General features: G+C 45.9%; 1 protein-coding gene across 1 annotated transcript in view; it reads left to right on the top strand.

Moving 5' to 3' along the window:
• LOC101102546 (putative serine protease 47) overlaps positions 1-7,216 on the top strand; it is a 30,592-nt gene extending 23,376 nt beyond the window's left edge. Inside the window, exon 6 of the mRNA XM_042242688.1 lies at positions 6,808-7,216. Coding sequence (XP_042098622.1) covers positions 6,808-7,155 — 348 coding nt within the window. The 3' untranslated portion in view covers positions 7,156-7,216. The remainder of the gene's footprint in view (positions 1-6,807) is intronic.
• Positions 7,217-19,222: the final 12,006 nt, after the last annotated feature.

Consider the following 19,222-nt stretch of genomic DNA (forward strand, 5'->3'; position numbering starts at 1 on the left):
GGCTGTCTGGCCGGGCCTGTCCTTCTCACAGAGTCAGCTGCACCTGAAGGTGAAACAAAGGGCTCAGACCCCGAGTCCCCATCTGCTGTCACCCTAGACCTCCCTTCCAGCCTGCAGAGGTCATGCCCATGGAGCTCAGGGCTGGAACCCTTTGTCTCCTTGCCTGCTGGACATCCATAGTGCCCCTTGAGCCCACTCCTCCTCTCGTTTCTTCCCAGGCTGAGGACAGCACTGAGATGGACCCCCAAGAGCCAAGGCATTAGATGACACCCCTCCTCCCTCTCATAGCCTTTCAGTCACCACAGCCTACCTGAGACACTCCATCTAGACTCATCTGCTGCTACATCACCTGCTCCAGCCCCCACCCTGAAACCCAGGCCCCTCTTCTCTCCTTGGAAGTACCCCTCCCCATGTGCAGAGCACTCAGAAACAGGTCTGAGGAGAGACAGGCCACAGAGGCATTCAGTGCTCAGACTGCGGGGCAGGAGAGCCCTGGTTTCAGTATTCGATCTGTCATTTACTGGGATTGTGACCTTAGCTAAGTTTCCTCACCCATGAAATGGGGTTGCTAACAGCTTCCTCTTAATAAGGTCCCTGTAGAAAGTTTAATACTGTCCCTGACATTCAGTAGGTACTTAGCAAGTTTTTCATACTGTTCATGGGGTTCTCAAGGCAAGACTACTGAAGTGGCTTGCCATTCCCTTCTCCAGTGGACCACATTCTGTCAGACCTCTCCACCATGACCCATCCGTCATGGGTTGCCCTGAGGGCATGGCTTAGTTTCATTGAGTTAGACAAGGCTGTGGTCCTAGTGTGATTAGATTGACTAGATTTCTGTGCGTATGGTTTCAGTGTGTCTGCCCTCTGATGCCCTCTTGCAACACCTACCATCTTACTTGGGTTTCTCTTACCTTGGGCGTGGGGTATCTCTTCACGGCTGCTCCAGGAAAGCACAGCTGCTGCTCCTTACCTTGGATGAGGAGTATCTCATCCCGCCACCCTTCCTGACCTTCAGCGTGGGATGGCTCCTCTAGGCCCTCCTGCGCCCACACAGCCACCACTCCTTGAAAAGGCAAAATGATAGGATACTGAAAGAGGTACTCCCCAGGTCAGTAGGTGCCCAATATGCTACTGAAGGTCAGTGGAGAAATAACTCCAGAAAGAATGAAGGGATGGAGCCAAAGCAAAAACAATACCCACCTGTGGATGTGACTGGTGATAGAAGCAAGGTCCAATGCTGTAAAGAGCAATATTGCATAGGAACCTGGAATGTCAGGTCCATGAATCAAGGCAAATTGGAAGTGGTCAAACAGGAGATGGCAAGAGTGAATGTTGACATTTCAGGAATCAGTGAACTAAAATGGACTGGAATGGGTGAATTTAACTCAGATGACCGTTATATCTACTACTGCGGGCAGGAATCCCTCAGAAGAAATGGAGTAGCCATCATGGTCAACAAAAGAGTCCGAAATGCAGTACTTGGATGCAATCTCAAAAACGACAGAATGATCTCTGTTCATCTCCAAGGCAAACCATTCAATATCATAGTAATTCAAGTCTATGCCCCAACCAGTAATGCTGAAGAAGCTGAAGTTGAACGGTTTTATGAAGACCTACAAGACCTTTTAGAAGTAACACCCAAAAAAGATGTCCTTTTCATTATAGGGGACTGCAATGCAAAAGTAGGAAGTCAAGAAACACCTGGAGTAACAGGAAAATTTGGCCTTGGAATGCGGAATGAAGCAGGGCAAAGACTAATAGAGTGTTGCCAAGAAAATTCACTGGTCATAGCAAACACCCTCTTCCAACAACACAAGAGAAGACTCTACACATGGACATCACCAGATGTTCAACACCGAAATCAGATTGATTATATTCTCTGCAGCCAAAGATGGAGAAGCTCTATACAGTCAACAAAAACAAGACCAGGAGCTGACTGTGGCTCAGATCATGAACTCTTTATTGCCAAATTCAGACTGAAATTGAAGAAAGCAGGGAAAACCGCTAAACCATTCAGGTATGACCTAAATCCCTTATGATTATACAGTGGACGTGAGAAATAGATTTAAGGGCCTAGATCTGATAGGTAGAGTGCCTGATGAACTATGGACTGAAGTTCATGACATTGTACAGGAGACAGGGATGAAGACCATCCCCATGGAAAAGAAATTCAAAAAAGCAAAATGGCTGTCTGGGGAAGCCTTACAAATAGCTGTGAAAAGAAGAGAAGTGAAAAGCAAAGGAGAAAAGGAAAGCTATAAGCATCTGAATGCAGAGTTCCAAACAATAGCAAGAAGAGATAAGAAAGCCTTCGGCGATCAGTGCAAAAAAATAGAGGAAAACAACAGAATGGGAAAGACTAGAGATCTCTTCAAGAAAATTAGAGATACCAAGGCAATATTTCATGCAAAGATGGGCTCGATAAAGGACAGAAATGGTTGGGACCTAACAGAAGCAGAAGATATTAAGAAGAGGTAGCAAGAATACACAGAAGAACTATACAAAAAAGATCTTCATGACCTGGATAATCACAATGGTGTGATCACTCATCTAGAGCCAGACATCCTAGAATGTGAAGTCAAGTGGGCCTTAGAAAGCATCACTACAAACAAAGCTAGTGGAGGTGATGGAATTCCAGTTGAGCTATGTCAAATCCTGAGAGATGATGCTGTGAAAGGGCTGCACTCAATATGCCAGCAAATTCGGAAGACTCAGCAGTGGCCACAGGACTGGAAAAGGTCAGTTTTCATTCCAACCCCAAAGAAAGGCAATGCCAAAGAATGCTCAAACTACCGCACAATTGCACTCATCTCACACGCTAGTAAAGAAATGCTCAAAATTCTCCAAGCCAGGCTTCAGCAATACATGAACCGTGAACTTCCAGATGATCAAGCTGGTTTTAGAAAAGGCAGAGGAACCAGAGATCAAATTGCCAACATCCGTTGGATCATGGAAAAAGCAAGAGAGTTCCAGAAAAACATCTATTTCTGCTTTATTGACTATGCCAAAGCCTTTGATTGCGTGGATCACAATAAACTGTGGAAAATTCTGAAAGAGATGGGAATACCAGACCACCTAACCTGCCTCTTGAGAAATCTGTTTGCAGGCCAGGAAGCAACAGTTAGAACTGGACTTGGAACAACAGACTGGTTCCAAATAGGAAAAGGAGTACGTCAAGACTGTATATTGTCACCCTGCTTATTTAACTTCTATGCAGAGTACATCATGAGAAACGCTGGACTAGAAGAAACACAAGCTGGAATCAAGATTGCTGGGAGAAATATCAATAACCTCAGATATGCAGATGACATCACCCTTATTGCAGACAATGAAGAGGAACTAAAAAAACCTCTTGATGAATGTGAAAGTGGAGAGTGAAAAAGTTGGCTTAAAGCTCAACATTCAGAAAACGAAGATCATGGCATCCAGTCTCATCACTTCTTGGGAAATAGATGGGGAAACAGTGGAAACAGTGTCAGGCTTTATTTTTGGGGGGCTCCAAAATCACTACAGATGGTGACTGCAGCCAGGAAATTAAAAGACGCTTACTCCGTGGAAGAAAAGTTATGACCAACCTAGATAGCATATTCAAAAGCAGAGACATTACTTTGCCGACTAAGGTCTGTCTAGTCAAGGCTATGGTTTTTCCTGTGGTCATGTATGGATGTGAGAGTTGGACTGTGAAGAAGGCTGAGCGCCGAAGAATTGATGCGTTTAAACTGTGGTGTTGGAGAAGACTCTTGAGAGTCCCATGGACTGCAAGGAGATCCAACCAGCCCATTCTGGAGGAGATCAGCCCTGGGATTTCTTTGGAAGGAATGATGCTAAAGCTGTAACTCCAATACTTTGGCCACCTCATGCGAAGAGTTGACTCATTGGAAAGACTTTGATGCCTGGAGGGATTGAGGGCAGGAGAAGAAGGGGACGACCGAGGATGAGATGGCTGGATGGCATCACGGACTCGATGGACACAAGTCTAAGTGAACTCCGGGAGTTGGTGATGGACAGGGAGGCCTGGCGTGCTGTGATTCATGGGGTCGCAAAGAGTCAGAGACAACTGAGTGACCGAACTGAAACTGAACTAGCAAGTTTTGGCTTTCAATCTCCTGGCCTGGTCTGTCTCCTTCTACCAGGATTGTACCTGTTCTTCTGGGCCTGTCTTGAACCTGTCCTCTCACCCAAGGTAGAATTCACTGCCCTGGCCCCATCCAACACATATACACACAGTACACAACACACACACACACACACACACACACACACACACACACACTGCCTTGGTTTGCTCTGTCTCTTCAATAGTGCAAACCACAGCTCACTTTCCATGGGATACACTAGTGTTGGGGCTTCCCACTAGTGCTGAGAGCTCCCTAGGGTGCAGGAGGCTTTTGGAGCCCTTCCCATCTCCCACAGACTGGCCCAGATTCAACCATAAAATCAGCAACCATGAGGCTTATCTGCAAGAATCCTGGAGGCCTGTGGTAGACAGGGACCAGGCCTTCCCCTGGCCTTGAACAGCTCAGGGAGGGTACACTATGGGGAGGGCCAAGGGCAACCCAGGTAGGGACCCCAGAAGGGAAGAGCTGAGGGGATGATGGCACATTCCCAATGTCCAAGAAGCCCCTGGTGTGACTTTCTTGGTGCTTTGGTGACATCACCTTAAACTGGTGGCTCAGACAACAGAATGTATTATCTTACATTTCTGGATGTCAGAGTCTAAAGTCAAGGTGTTGGCCTGACTGCTCCCTTCTGGAGGCTCTAGGAGAAAATGTTTTCTTGCTTTTCCTACCTTTTTAGAGGTCCCCAGCATTCCTCGGCTCGTGGCCCCTTCCTGCGTCACCAAATCACGTTGCTCCTCCTCTGCTCCCGTCATCACGTCTCCTCCTCTGACTCTGACCTCCTGTTTCCCTCTTTCCTCATGAGTGCCTTTGTGTTTATGTTGGGTCCAACCAGATCATCCAGGATAATCTTCCCATTTCCTGATCTTCGACTCCATTACAGCTGCTGAGTCCCTTTTGCCATGTAAGGTAACATAGCCCCAGGTTCTGCTGATGAGGATGGCCGTCCTTGAGGGTTACTTTTGGCTAGCCACACCATGTACCCTTCTCTTTCCTTCAAGTCACCACTTCCCCCACCCCTCCCTCTCAGCTGGAGAGCTTGCTTCCTATTTCACTGAGAACTTCAAAGCATTTTGTTGGACAAAATGCCATTCATCTTCCCAGTCCAGTGGGCATCTTCCATCTCTCCTGAGCCTCCTGGCCCATTGTACCCAGTCCCTCCTGGAACTCTGGGTGTCCAGAGGCTCCCTTGCTCCATGTCTTGTCTCCGCTTGCACGGCTCTCGTATAAACGTGCAGTGGCACTCTCCTTCCCGCTACTGCCCAGTTTCTCTGCCTCCTTTCCCCCAGAGACTCCTCCTAATAGCCCTGGATCTAACTCACTCTACCCAGAAGTGTCCCCAGTACCACCAGAGCCACATGGCCAATGTCCCTGGGGACCTGTCTTGCCAGATGCACCCATGGCCCCAAATCCTCCTCTCACTAGGCACTTGACCAAGTGTCACTGCCATTTCCTGGGCACCAGGACCAGCCAGCTACTCCACTCTGCACCTGGTCCCCTCCCCTCCCACCTCTGAATGCTGGAGACCCCGGGGCTCCATGCTTAGCCTGTTCCTCCCCTCTGCACCGCCTCCCTGAGATAGGCTCAGTTCTCCATGGGCGTCAACTCCAACCCCCGCCATAAGGCCCTGGGAATCCAAGTCCCGTCTACCCCCCTCGCTTCCCACATGTCATTGCTCTTCCTCCCACCCATCTGACCATCCCTCCTCTCCTCGTCTGCACTCACTGCTCCCTCTGCTCCAGCATCAGAAAGTTGGGTTGTCGCATTTGGACTCTCAGCTTGGGAAAGCTCCATGTTTCCACCCAATGAAATGCCCTTCCCTTCCTCTCCTGTCCCTTCCATGTGTTGTTTCCACATGTCACATCTGACAATGGCAGGCTGGTTGCCTTATTTACAATAACTCCATGAAAGAGGAACCTTGACATTTCACCCCTGTGCCCAGGGCAGAAGCTTCCCTGGATGCTGGATGTGCGTGTTAGACAAGTGTGTGGAAGGCAGCAAGCACAGCTATCCTGCTCCTCTCACCCTGCCTCCAAGGATGACACCTTCCCTTTGGGTGATGAAGTGAGAGATTTCCACCCACGTGGTCCTGCCCTGACAGCGTTTCAAGACTCCAGTAACTCCTAGCAGCTTTCAGGGGACCCTAGCAGCTTTCATTGCTCTCTGAGCAATACAGGCTGCCTCCCCCAGGCCTGGGTATGGGCACTTTCTGAAATTGCTCAACCAAGAATTTGAGAGAAAACTAAAGGACTGACTAAATGAGTGAAAAAGGAGGCGGACCTGGGTGGACATGTGCTGCTGCAGCTCAGAATTGGCAAGATCCAGGTCTGCAGCAGCTTCAGCTGGTTCCACTCTCAGACCAGCCTTTTTGAGCTCAGATCCTGCAGCTGTCTGTCCCTTCTGGGCCTTGGACAGTGCTTTGTCCCTGTCCACCACACCCTCCCTGGGCATGGGATCCATATATTGATGGATATAGATCTGTGATTGTTTTGAGGGTCAATCAGGACTTCCTGAAGCATTATTCCAGTGCCTGCCTGCATGGCTTAATTGGGCTGATCTGCAGTGGGAAGTTGGTGCTTGGAATTTCACAGAATGAGGCTAGAGGGCAGAGACTCATAAGCCCCACCCTGCTACCTGGTCTTCTCAGAACTGGCTCAGTCACCCACCTGAACTCCCGTTTCTTTCCTAGGGCGATTCCGGGGGCCCCCTCGTCTGTGACTTCAGCGGTTCCTGGGTTCTGATGGGGCTGGCCAGCTGGGGTTTTGACTGCCGACACCCCGTCTACCCCAGCATCTTCACCAATGTCACCTACTTCACCGACTGGATCGAAGAGATCCAGAGACTCACACCCCACCCTGAGCCCATGTCTGCTCTTACACCGCTCCCTGAGCCCACGTCCACTCCTCCACAGACCCAGTTTCCACACCAGTCTCTGCAGGCTGCCGCCTCGTCCGTGCTGGGCACAGCCTTTGGGCCTCCACAGACCTGGCCCCTGCTGCTGTTCCTGCTTGGTTCCCCAAGGCAAACCATGTGGTGATGCTCCAAGCCCCTCAGCTCCTGCTCTGTGCCTCAGGACCCAGCCTGGTCACTGGAACCTTCCCCTCTCCCCTCCCCCAGCCCCATCACTCTCAGTGGTCCCTTCTTGGCTTCCCTGTCCACCAGCTGCACAGTCCACAATCCAAGTTTGAAAAGCCAAATAAAAACAAATGAAAGAGTCATCCTGATTCTGTCTTGGGGCCCTATTGCTCCTCCTGATCCTCAGCACTCACCCTTCTCTTGAGGTCTGTCGTCTGATTCCCCAGACAAGCAAACAGGAACCGGCAGGAACATTACAGCAGGAGGAGGGCAGGGGTGGGGACTCTGAAGGAGTCCAGCTGGGGAGAGAGAAGGGCCTCTTCCTACCGTGGGAATGCACAGGCCTCAGAGGAAGAACATCAGTCAGCTCCGGCTGCCGTAACAAATATCACAGGCAATGTGTTCTAGACAACAGGCATTTATCATCTCACGGTTCCGGAGCCAGGAAGCCTGAGGCCTCTCGCCTTGGCTTGTAGATGCCATCTTCTCCCTGTCCTCACACTGCCTTCCCTCTGTGTGTCTGTGTCCACGTTTCCCCTTCTTAAAAGGGCACCAGTCATATTGGATTAGGACCCAACCTAGTGGGTCCTACTTTAACTCAGTTATCTCTTTAAAAGCTCTACTCCAAATAAAGCCACATTCCGGGGACCTCTAGTTGTCCAGTGGTTAAGACTCCAGGCTGCCACCTCATGGGGCGTGGGTTCAGTCCCTGGGTGGAGAGGCCAAGATCCCACTTGCTGGACTGTGCAGCCAAAAGAAAGTCACATTCTGAGGTGCTGGAGGTTAGGACTCAACATAAGAATTTGGGGTACACAATTCAGCCCGTAATAGGAAGTAAGACATATCGTCAGGTGTCTGTAGTGCAGGGGAGTAAGGATCTTTCTCAAGGTAGTGAAGCATCACTCCCCGGGTTTGGAGGAGGGAGGAGCTCCTCCCGGTGGAGGTAGAGGGAAGTTCCCAGAGTCCAGGACAATTGAGTTGAACTGGAGTATATGACCCAGGTTATGAAGAAGGGAGTTCCAGCCTGCAGCACAGAAGGCTCTTGAATGTGGGGGATCTAGGAGACTGAGCTGGAGACAGGACGAGGAGGCCCTTGTCAGGCCGCAAGCTGAGGTCCAGTCTGGCAGTCCTCACACCTCTGATCCTAGAGTAGACTCCCAGAATCTTCCTCAGCCATCCCCATGCTCCCTCACCCACCCCCACATCCCCTCACCCATCCCCATGTCCCCTCACCCATCCCCATGTCCCCTCACCCACCCCCACATCCCCTCACCCACCCCTAGGTCCTCTCACCTACCCCCATGTCCCCTCACCACCCCCATGTCCTCTCACCCACCCCCATGGTCCTAAACTCACTGCCCCAGCTTCCTGGGTTTGATGCCTGGGCAGGGAACTAGATCCCACATGCCACAACTAAGAGTTACCATGCTGCAATTAAAGATCCTGCATGGCTCAGAGGGTAAAGCGTCTGCCTGCAATGCAGGAGACCTGGCAACCCACTCCAGTACTCTTGCCTGGAAAATCCCATGGATAGAGAAGCCTAGTAGACTACAGTCCATGGAATCGCAAAAAGTCAGACACGACTGAGCGACTTCACTTTCCCTTTCACTATGCTGCAACTAAGATGCAATGCAGTCAAATAAATAAATATTTTTTAAAAAGAAATATGCATTCATGTCTACCATATGCAGGCCCCCAACATGCAAGAGCTGCATTCCCTGTTCTCACTTTTAGGTGCAGAAGGGACATAATGAACTGAACTGAGTTACAACAAAAGAGTAAAATCTTGGGTTGGGGGTGGATGTCAGGGTGAGGATGAGAGATAGAGAAGGGGGATTACAGAATAGTTGAATCAAGGCCCACTGCTTACCACTTACAGAATCAAATTTACAAACACTGATAGAAAGGAAAGTTGTCTTTTATCAGAGTGCCAGCAATCTGGGAAGATGATAAACTCAGTGTCCCCCAGAAAACTACTTCTGGAGATTCTACTCAATCATGAAAATTTTAAAGGAAAAGTGAAAGTCACTCAGTTGTGTCCGACTCTTTGCGACCCTGTGGACCATACAGTCCATGGAATTCTCGAGGCCAGAATACTGGAGGGTGTAGCCATTCCCTTCTCCAGCAGATCTTCCCTACCCAGGAATCGAACCGGGGTCTCCTTCATTGCAGGCAGATTCTCTACAAACTGAACTACTAGGGAAAGGAGAGAAGTAATCTCAGTTAATCCTTGAGATTGAGTCAGAGTCATTGCATGCAGGCTCCAGGACTTCCTGTGATCTTCCTCTAGTCCTTATCTTGTTCACACAGTTTTTTTACAGGATTACTGAAGGGGAGTCTAGGAAAGAAATCTGGTCACCTGTTAATTATTTAGTCTTAGTTTCTTACTTCTTTGCCATACTGAAAGAACTGACAAGTTGGGCAAGGGATTGCATGATTAAAAGATCTGAAAGGTGTGCTCAGACTTGAGTGCCTGGTTAAAGGTTAGGTACCATATAGTGAAAGTGAAAGAAAGTGAAGTCGCTCAGTCGTGTCTGACTCTTTGCGACCCGTGGACTGTAGCCCACCAAGCTCCTCTGTCCATGGGATTCTCCAGGCAAGAATACTGGAGTGGATTGCTATTTCCTCCTCCAGGGAATCCTCCCAACCCAGGGACTGAACCCAGGTCTCCTACATTGCAGGCAGATGCTTTAACCTCTGCACCACCAGGGAAGCCCAGGTATCATATAGCCTTCTTAGAGTAGCAAGGACAGAGACTTTCTGCTGAAGGCAGTATCCAGCAAGGAGCTGTTTGCACGATGAGATGGTGTAGGTGCTAGTGCATCCAGTCGTATCTGACTGCGACCCCATGGACCGTGGCCCACCAGGCTCCTCTGCGCATGGGATTTCCTAGGCAAGAATACTGGAGTGGGTTGCCATTTCCTCCTCCAGGGGATCTTTCCAACCCAGGGATTGAACCTGAGTCTCCTGAGTCGCCTGCACTGCAGGCAGACTCTTTACCTGCTGAGCTGTCAGGGAAGACTGAGGTGGTATAGATCAGGGTCCACATGTTTGGAAATGCCATGACACTCAGGGCACTAAACAATGTTTTTAGAGTCCATAAATCTTTTTCTCCCACTTTCTTTTATAGAGATCTTAATTTTGAATTCCCTTTTTTCCTGTTTTACATTGACTCTTTTTCCCTAAGTTATTTTCTCTTTCATTGATTATTTCAGTTTTTCCATCCTGACATATATGATAAAAATTTATTTCATTCATTGATATTTCTGTAGTGACATTTGTTTTGTTTTACTGCTTCTTATGCATGGCATCCAGTCGCATTGCTGCTGCTGCTAAGTCGCTCCGGTCGTGTCTGATTCTGTGTGACCCCGTAGACGTCAGCCCATCAGGCTCCCCCGCCCCTGGGATTCTCCAGGCAAGAACACTGGAGTGGGTTGCCATTTCCTTCTCCAATGCATGAAAGTGAAAAGTGAAACTGAAGTCACTCAGTCGTGTCCGACTCTTTGCAACCCCATGGACCGCAGCCCACCAGGCTCCTCCATCCGTGGCATTCTCCAGGCGAGAGTACTGGAGTGGGGTGCCATTGCCTTCTCCGTCCGGTCCCATTACTTCACGGCCAATAGATGGGGAAACAATGGAAACAGTGGCTGACTTTATTTTTCTGGGCTCCAAAATCACTGCAGATGGTGATTGCAGCCATGAAATTAAAAGACGCTTACTCCTTGGAAGAAAAGTTATGACCAACCTAGACAGCATTTTAAAAAGCAGAGATGTCACTTTGTCAACAGAGGTCCAACTAGTCAAGGCTATGGTTTTCCAGTGGTCATGTATGGATGTGAGATTTGGACAATAAAGAAAGCTGAGCTCTGAAGAATTGATGTTTTTGAACTGTGGTGTTGGAGAAGACTCTTGAGAGTCCCTTGGACTGCAAGGAGATCCAACCAGTCCATCCTAAAGGAGATCAGTCCTGGGTGTTCATTGGAAAGACTGATGTTGAAGCTGAAATTCCAATACTTTGGCCACATGATGCGAAGAACTGAGTCATTTGAAAGACCCTGATGCTGGGAAAGATTGAGGGCAGGAGAAGAGGATGACAGAGGATGAGATGGTTGGATGGCAATCACCGACTCAATGGATAAGAGTTTGGGTGGACTGTGGGAGTTGGTGATGGACAGGAAGGCCTGGCGTGCTGCGGTTCATGGGGTCGCAAAGATGCGAACATGACTGAGTGACTGAACTGAACTGAACTGACTATATTACTGGTCTACTCCAAAAGGATGTAACTTAGAAACAGCTAGGTGGTAGAGATGATTAGGACAAGGGATGAGGAAAGAAGCAATGTTCCCATGGACTTAGGAAATAGTATGGATAAGTTCTTCCAGAGTACCCACAGTCAAAAGGATTGTTTCCAAAATGTGAACAGATGAGAAACATGGAAGACACTTTAAGACATTTCAAATATATATTTAGTAGTGGGTGAATGATTATGTGCTATGTGAATTATATCTCGGTAAAAGTGCCTAAAAATAAATTCAAAGATGGATCTAGATCTAGATATACAGGAGTTCCAGAAGGGAATAGAAAGGATGCTAGTGAAGCGTTAGTGAAGAGACAGCAACCGATAATTGCCGAGAACTTAAAAGAAATCTAACTTCTCAGAAAGAAAGTCTTAGATACAGTCTAGTGACTCTGTAAAAGTATAAGGAATAAGAAAAACTTTAAAGACTACAATACAGAAGTAAGAAGTGTGTGCAGTTGAAGTCCTCCTCCATCTATACCCTCAATATCACTTCCCTCGCCACCCACCAACCCTATTAACTGCTTAGTGTGTGGGTGTGCACCTATATCCATCGTGTATCAATATCTATTATACTATTTATCCATATTTATACAAGTATATTATATAGTTCCATATGTTTGTTTTTAATTAATAAAGAGGCTCTTATAATACATTTGCTGTACAACTTTCTCTTTTCATGCCACAATAAACCATAGGCATCAGATTCAACTTCTTTATTGTAAAGTTTTTCTTTTTTTTTAATGTTATTTAAAAATAATATTCCTGGAACATCCCTGGCAGTCTGAGAAAGTCTCCCTGCTTCCACTGCAACAGGCATAGGTTTGATCCCTGATCAGGGAACTAAGATTTTACATCCTTACAGTGCAGCCTAAATTTTAAAAATAATGCTTGCTATATTTTTTCAAAGTCAGAAAAAAATACAGAGGAGACTATAATCTCACTCTTCATCTATGGGTGTTTTTAAATAATAAAAGCAATAATCATTCATGGCTAGAGAATAGAAACCGTTCAGAAAAGAAAAACATGATAGCATGTGATTCTTCCTAGAAAAAATTACATTTATTAACATATACTATCCATACAGATGTTTCTTTTGTTTTAAAAGTTAACACAAGGCACGGCGGTAGCGCTCGGGCCCGGCGGCTGCGGATGAATGGCCCGGAGGCCGGGCGCCGCGAGGCCGCTCCTCGGTGGGCTCGGGCCGTTTAAATAAATAAATAAATAAAAGTTAACACAAAAGAAATCATTATAACATTGTTCCACACACTGATTTTTCACTTAATAGTGAAAGAGATCTTGGAGATCTTTACATACTAGTTTTATGTAAAGCTATAGTCTTCTTTTCTTTTTAATGGATTCACTATATTCCATAAAACATAATATATTGTACATAAGTACAACCATTTACTCCATATGGAATACACTGTATCTACTCACAGTCACTTACATCCTCTGATGTTCCTGTCATATTCTCCTTTTTAAACATTTGTTTTTATTTATGTGGCTGCTGTGGGTGTTAGTTGCAGCAGCGCTTGGGATCTGTGATCTTCGTTGGGGCATACAAGATCTTTAGTGGTGGCATACGAGCTCTTTTTTTTTTTTAAGTTGGAATATAATTGCTTTACAATGTTGTGTTAGTTTCTGCTGTACAATGAAATGAATCAGCTGTACATGTACATATATATCTACTCCCTTTTCAGCCTCCCTCTACCCTTCTCCCCCACATCCCACCCATCTAGGTCATCACAGAGCACCAAGTTGAGCTTTCTGTGCTTCAAAGCAGGTTCCCACTAGCAATCAATTTCACACAGCAGTGTACACACATCAGTCCTAACACCTCACCCGCCCTACCTTCCCCTCCTCCTCTGCATCTGCACGTCCATTCTCTATACTTGCGTCTCTGTTCCTGCCCTAGAAATAGGTTCACCTGTATCGTTTTTGTAGATTTCACATATAAGGGTTAATATACTGTATTTGCTTTTCTCTTTCTGACTTACTTCAAACTCCATGTCCATCCATATCTCTACAAAATGGCCCTGTTTCATTCTTTTTAGTGGCTGAGTAACATTCCATTGTATATGTGTATATTCTTTATCCATTCATCTGTTGGACATTTAGGCTGCTTGCATGCCCTAGCTATTGTAAATAGTGCTGCTATGAACATTGGGGTACATGTGTCCTTTTGAATTACGGTTTTCTCAGGGTATATGCCCAGTAGTGGGATTGCTGGGTCATATGGTAGTTCTATTTTTAGTTTTTTGAGGAACTTCCATACCGTTCTTCACAGTGACTGTACCAATTTACATTCCCACCAACAATGCAGCAGTATCTCGCAATTTGGTTCTCAGAGGATCTAGATTAACACAGTATACCTGGGTCTCCTTGCTTCATCAATCTATTTGTCTATTCTAGGTCTGCTATCACAGAATTTTAATTACTACAACTTTGTGTACATTTGGAAATTCAGCTGAATAAATCCCCTACATGGTCTTCTTTGTCAGAATCTGCCTATTCTTATGCATATGCTTCCAAGTGAACTTGTCTGATAATTTTTTTTTTTCTTTTTAATTAATGCACGTACATGAAGATGAAAGGCTATGTGACAAGGAAGTTTCCCCTCCCATCTGTAACCCCCACTTCCAGAAATTCCCTTCTCCAAGGAAACTATCGTTATTAGGTTTTTCTGTGTTGTTCCAGAAGTATTCTAGATATACACAAGCATGTGTGCATATGTACACATACATACGCTTCTCCCTACTTGGCCCTGGTTGTAGGCTAGAATGTACTTTGCTTTTTCACTAACAATAAATCTTGAAAAGCTTTCAATGTCAGTATTTATAGTTCAGCTTCATTCTTTTTAATAACAATTTAGCATCCTATTGTTCCCTCCCAATGCACATTCAGTAGTTCCCAATCCCTTGCTATAACAAAGAATGCTACCGTGAATCAAAGGAACTTTAGAATCATCTTGTCAAGTTCTTTTTTTTTAATCCAACTGGGATTTTAAGTGGACTTGCCTTGAAATTTATAGATTTAATTTGGGCAAAAGAAACACCACTATATTTGGGTCTTCCAAACCAGTCCATGTATAATGATTTTCCATTTAGTTAGAAGGAAAAAAAATTATGTCCATTGGTCAGCTTTGACAGCTTTTGTCAATATAGGTCTTGTACTTTTGCTTAGATTTTTTTCCTGAGTTTTAGTTTCTTTTGCTTGTTCTTCTTTTTTAATCATTACCACAATAATTTTAGTGAACATCCATTATCTCATACAGACACAAAATAACAAGGAAAAAATATTTTTTCCTTGTGATTTAGGGTTTACTCTTTTTAAAAAGGGCTTCCCTGATGGCTCAGAGAGTAAAGAGAGTCTGCCTGCAATGCAGGAGACCCAGGCTCATTCCCTGGGTCAGGGAGATCCCCTGGAGAAGGGAATGGCTACCCACTCCAGTATTCTTGAGGTGATATTTCATTGTGGTTTTGATTTGCATTTCCCTGATGATTAGTAATGTTGAGCATCTTTTCATGTGCCTATTGGCCATTTGTATGTCTTTGGAAACATGTCTATTCAGTTTCTCCACTCATTTTTTGATTGGATTGTTTTTTTTATTTTTTTGATGTTGAGTTGTATGAGTTCTTTGTATATTTTGGATATTAACCTCTTACCAGATATATTATTTGCAAATATCCTCTCCCATTTAGTAACAGCCTTTTCATTTTGTTGATTGTTTTCTTTGCTGTACAAAATCTTTTTAGTTTGATGTAGTTTCATTTGCTTGTTTTGCTTTATTTCTCCTTCCCTGAGGAGACAGATCTAAAATAATGTTGCAAAGACATGTCAAAGAGTGTACTACCTATGTTTTCTTCTAGGAGTTTTATGATGTCAGTTCTTAACATTTAGGTCTTTAATCCCTTTTGAGTTTGTTTTTGTCTATGGTGTGAGAAAGTAGTCCAGTTTGTTTCTTTTGCATGTATCTGTCCAATTTTCCCAAAATCTATTTTTATTTTTATTTTTTGAAATGTTTATTTATTTTGCTGCACAGGTCTTAGCTGCAGCATGTGGGATCTTCACTCTTCATTGCATCCTGTGGAATCTTTAGTTGCAGCGGTAAACTCTTTATTGTAGTGTGCATGTGGGATCTAGCTCCCTGAGCAGGGATCAAATGCAGGCTCCCTGCATTGGTAGCAAGGAGTCTTAGCCACCGGATCACAAGTGAAGTTCCCCCAGTACCATTTATTGAAAGGCTATCTTTTCCCCATTGTATATAGTCTTGCCTCTTTTGTCATAGATTAATTGCCCATGTATGTGTGGGTTCACTTTGGGGCTCTCTATTCTGCTGCATTGACCTATGTACCAGTATCAACCCCACCCAGCACTATGTTAGGCACCTGAGACTAATAAAATATTAGCCTGTGGTTGAGGTGGTTGGGTCACAAAGCAGCCAACTGCAGAGCCCTCCCTTGGGTGGGTCTCTGGGCTATTGCTGGTCCACTGGTGGGTGAAGCCAGATGGCTGGCTGCAAGGTAGGGTGTCTCAGAGCCAGTGTCAGCCCACTGGTGGGCAAGGCCTGGCCCATGGGGTCCCTGGGGCTGGTGTTGGCCTGCCAGTAGGTGAGGTTGGTTCCTGACACAGCTGGCTGTGGACTCTGAGGTGTTCCAAGTGTGTGTGTGTTAATCACTCCGTCGTGTAGGACTCTTTGCAATCCCATGGTTGTAGCCCACCAGGCTCATCTGTGCATAGAATTCTCCAGGCAAGAATACTGGAGAGGGTAGCTATTCCCTTCTCCAGGGATCTTCCCAACCCAGGGATGGAACCAGGGTCTCCTGCATTGCAAGGAGATTCTTTACCATCTGAGCCACCAGGGAAAAGCTGGTGTCAGTCCACTGGTAGGAGAGGCTAGACCCTGAGGCGTTTAGGTGAGGGGCTGAAGGTGTCCTGAGGCTGGTGTTGACTTGTTAGCAGGTGGGGTCCGGTCTTGGCTGGCTAAAGGGGTTGTGATAGCCTTAGGGCTGGCATTTCCCCAGGGTGGGTGGAGCTGTGTGCTGGGATCTCTGGCTGCAGAGTTCTAGGGTTCCTGGAGTTGGCTTTGGCCCACTGGTGGGTGGGTTTTGTCCCCAACTGGTTAGGGACTCAGGGGTTCCTATGGCAACTGGTCTGCTGATAGGTGATGCTACAGCCCTGCCTGGCTAGCTGCTTGGTCTGGGGTATCCCAGCACTGGTGCTAACTGCCTGACGGTCAGGGCCACGTCAGCACTAATAAACTAGAGTGAGGATTCAAAAATGGCTTTTGACAGCATCAGCATCCTCATGGTGGAACGAGCCCACCAGAATGGCTGCTTCCAGAGTCTATGTCCCCAGTGGAGTCCCAGTTGCCTTCCTCATCTATAGGAGGCTCTCCAAGACCAGAAGATGGCCCTTTTCAAATGACTACTTCCATCCTAGATATCCGTGTGTGGGAAAAATTGTGTCCACTTGCATATTAACCTATTTGAACCAGGATATGTTCTATATGTTAGCAATGAACAACTGGAAAAGCCATATAAATGTGGCATCTAGTTTCTCTATCTCAAAACATGAGATGGAGAAAGCATATAGAGAATCACTCGTGGAACATTTTTATGGGCCAGGCCTGAAGGAGGCATACATTACTTCTATTTACCAAGTAGATGGGGAAACAGTGGAAACGGTGTCAGACTTTATTTTTCTGGGCTCCAAAATCACTGCAGATGGTGATTGCAGCCATGAAAATAAAAGATGCTTATTCCTTGGAAGAAAAGTTATGACCAACCTAGACAGCATATTCAAAAGCAGAGACATTACTTTGCCAACAAAGGTCCATTTAGTCAAGGCTATGGTTTTTCCAATGGTCATGTATGGATGTGAGAGATGGACTGTGAAGAAAGCTGAGTGTCGAAGAATTGATGCTTTTGAACCATGGTGTTGGAGAAGACTCTTGAGAGTCCCTTGGACTACAAGGAGATCCAGCCAGTCCATTCTAAAGGAGATCAGCCCTGGGTGTTCTTTTGGAAGGAATGATGCTAAAGCTGAAACTCCAGTACTTTGGCCATCTCATGCGAAGAGTTGACTCATTGGAAAAGACTCTGATGCTGGGAGGGATTGGGGGCAGGAGGAAAAGGGGACAACGGAGGATGAGATTGGCTGGATAGCATCACCAACTCGATGGACGTGAGTTTGAATGAACTCCAGGAGATGGTGACGGACAGGGAGGCCTGGCGTGCTGCGACTGATGGGGTTGCAAAGAGTCGGACACGACTGAGCGACTGAACTGAACTGAAGGGTAAATAAAAATCCAACACCTGCGCTGGTTTCTCTGTCACTGAGGGGAGACAAGATCTTCAACAGGAGCTATGCACTAAGTCACTCTCCTAAATGCATTGACAGCATGGAACATTAGGATTTCTTCATTGGGTAAGTGTTGAATGTGTTCTGTGTTGGGGAAGACATATGAATCTGATCTACTGCAGAAGCAAAAGCTAGCTAGTTGTTATCAAACTGAAGGCATTAACAGCTCACCAAAGTGGTATGAAAGTGGTCTGGAAATTATTTTAAACTGGAAACATCTCAGCAATCAGCAGCCACAGAAAAAAAAATTGTTAGCTGAACTTTAGCAGAACCTCTAGAAAATACAGCTGCTATTTACCCTCCTCCAAGAAAGTTTCCTTCTTGAAAGAAGACTGACCCTCAGCATGAGAAAGTATAAACTCAGCTGTGTTTATATGTGTTAGTCGCTCAGTCACGTCCAATTCTTTGCAACCCCATGGATCATAGCCCACCAGGCTCCTCTGTCCATGGGATTCTCCAGGCAAGAATACTGGGGTGGGTTGCCATTTCCATCTCCAGCAGATATTACTGACCCAGGGATCAAACCCAGGTCTCCTGCATTGCAGGCAGATTCTTTACAGTCTGAGCTACCAGGGAAGTCCAAACTCAGCTGAAATTAGTATAAAAAAACTCAATAGAATCTTCCTTTCAGTGGGAAACATACTTTCCCTTTGAAGCCCTAAATCTCCTCCTTTTTTTAATCTGTATATAAACATTTATCTCTGACTATTCAGGGAATTTTGCCAAAGAATGCTCAAACTACCACACAGTTGCACTCATCTCACGTGCTAGTGAAGTAAAGCTCAAAATTCTCCAGCAAGGCTTCAGCAATACGTGACCCATGAACTTTCAGATGTTAAAACTGGTTTTAGAAAAGGCAGAGGAACCAGAGATCAAATTGCCAACATCCATTGGATCATCAAAAAAGCAAGAGAGTTCCAGAAAAACATATGCTATATTGACTATGCCAAAGCCTTTGACTGTGTGGATCACAATAAACTGTGGAAAATTCTGAAAGAGATGGGAATACCAGACCACCTAACCTGCCTCTTGAGAAACCAGTATGCAGGTCAGGAAGCAACAGTTAGAACTGGACATGGAACAACAGACTGTTTCCAAATAGGAAAAAGAGTACGTCAAGACTGTATATTGTCACCCTGCTTATTTAACTTATATGCAGAGTACATCATGAGAAATGCTGGGCTGGAAGAAGCACAAGCTGGAATCAAGATTGCTGGGAGAAATATCAATAACCTCAGATATGCATATAACACCACCCTTATGGCAGAAAGTTAAGAGGAGCTAAAAAACCTCTTGATGAAAGTGAAAGAGGAGAGCGAAAAGTTGGCTTAAAGCTCAACATTCAGAAAATGAAGATCATGGTATC

The sequence above is a fragment of the Ovis aries genome, chromosome 2 (genome assembly GCF_016772045.2).
Source record: "Ovis aries strain OAR_USU_Benz2616 breed Rambouillet chromosome 2, ARS-UI_Ramb_v3.0, whole genome shotgun sequence".
NCBI classification, from domain to species: domain Eukaryota; kingdom Metazoa; phylum Chordata; class Mammalia; order Artiodactyla; family Bovidae; genus Ovis; species Ovis aries.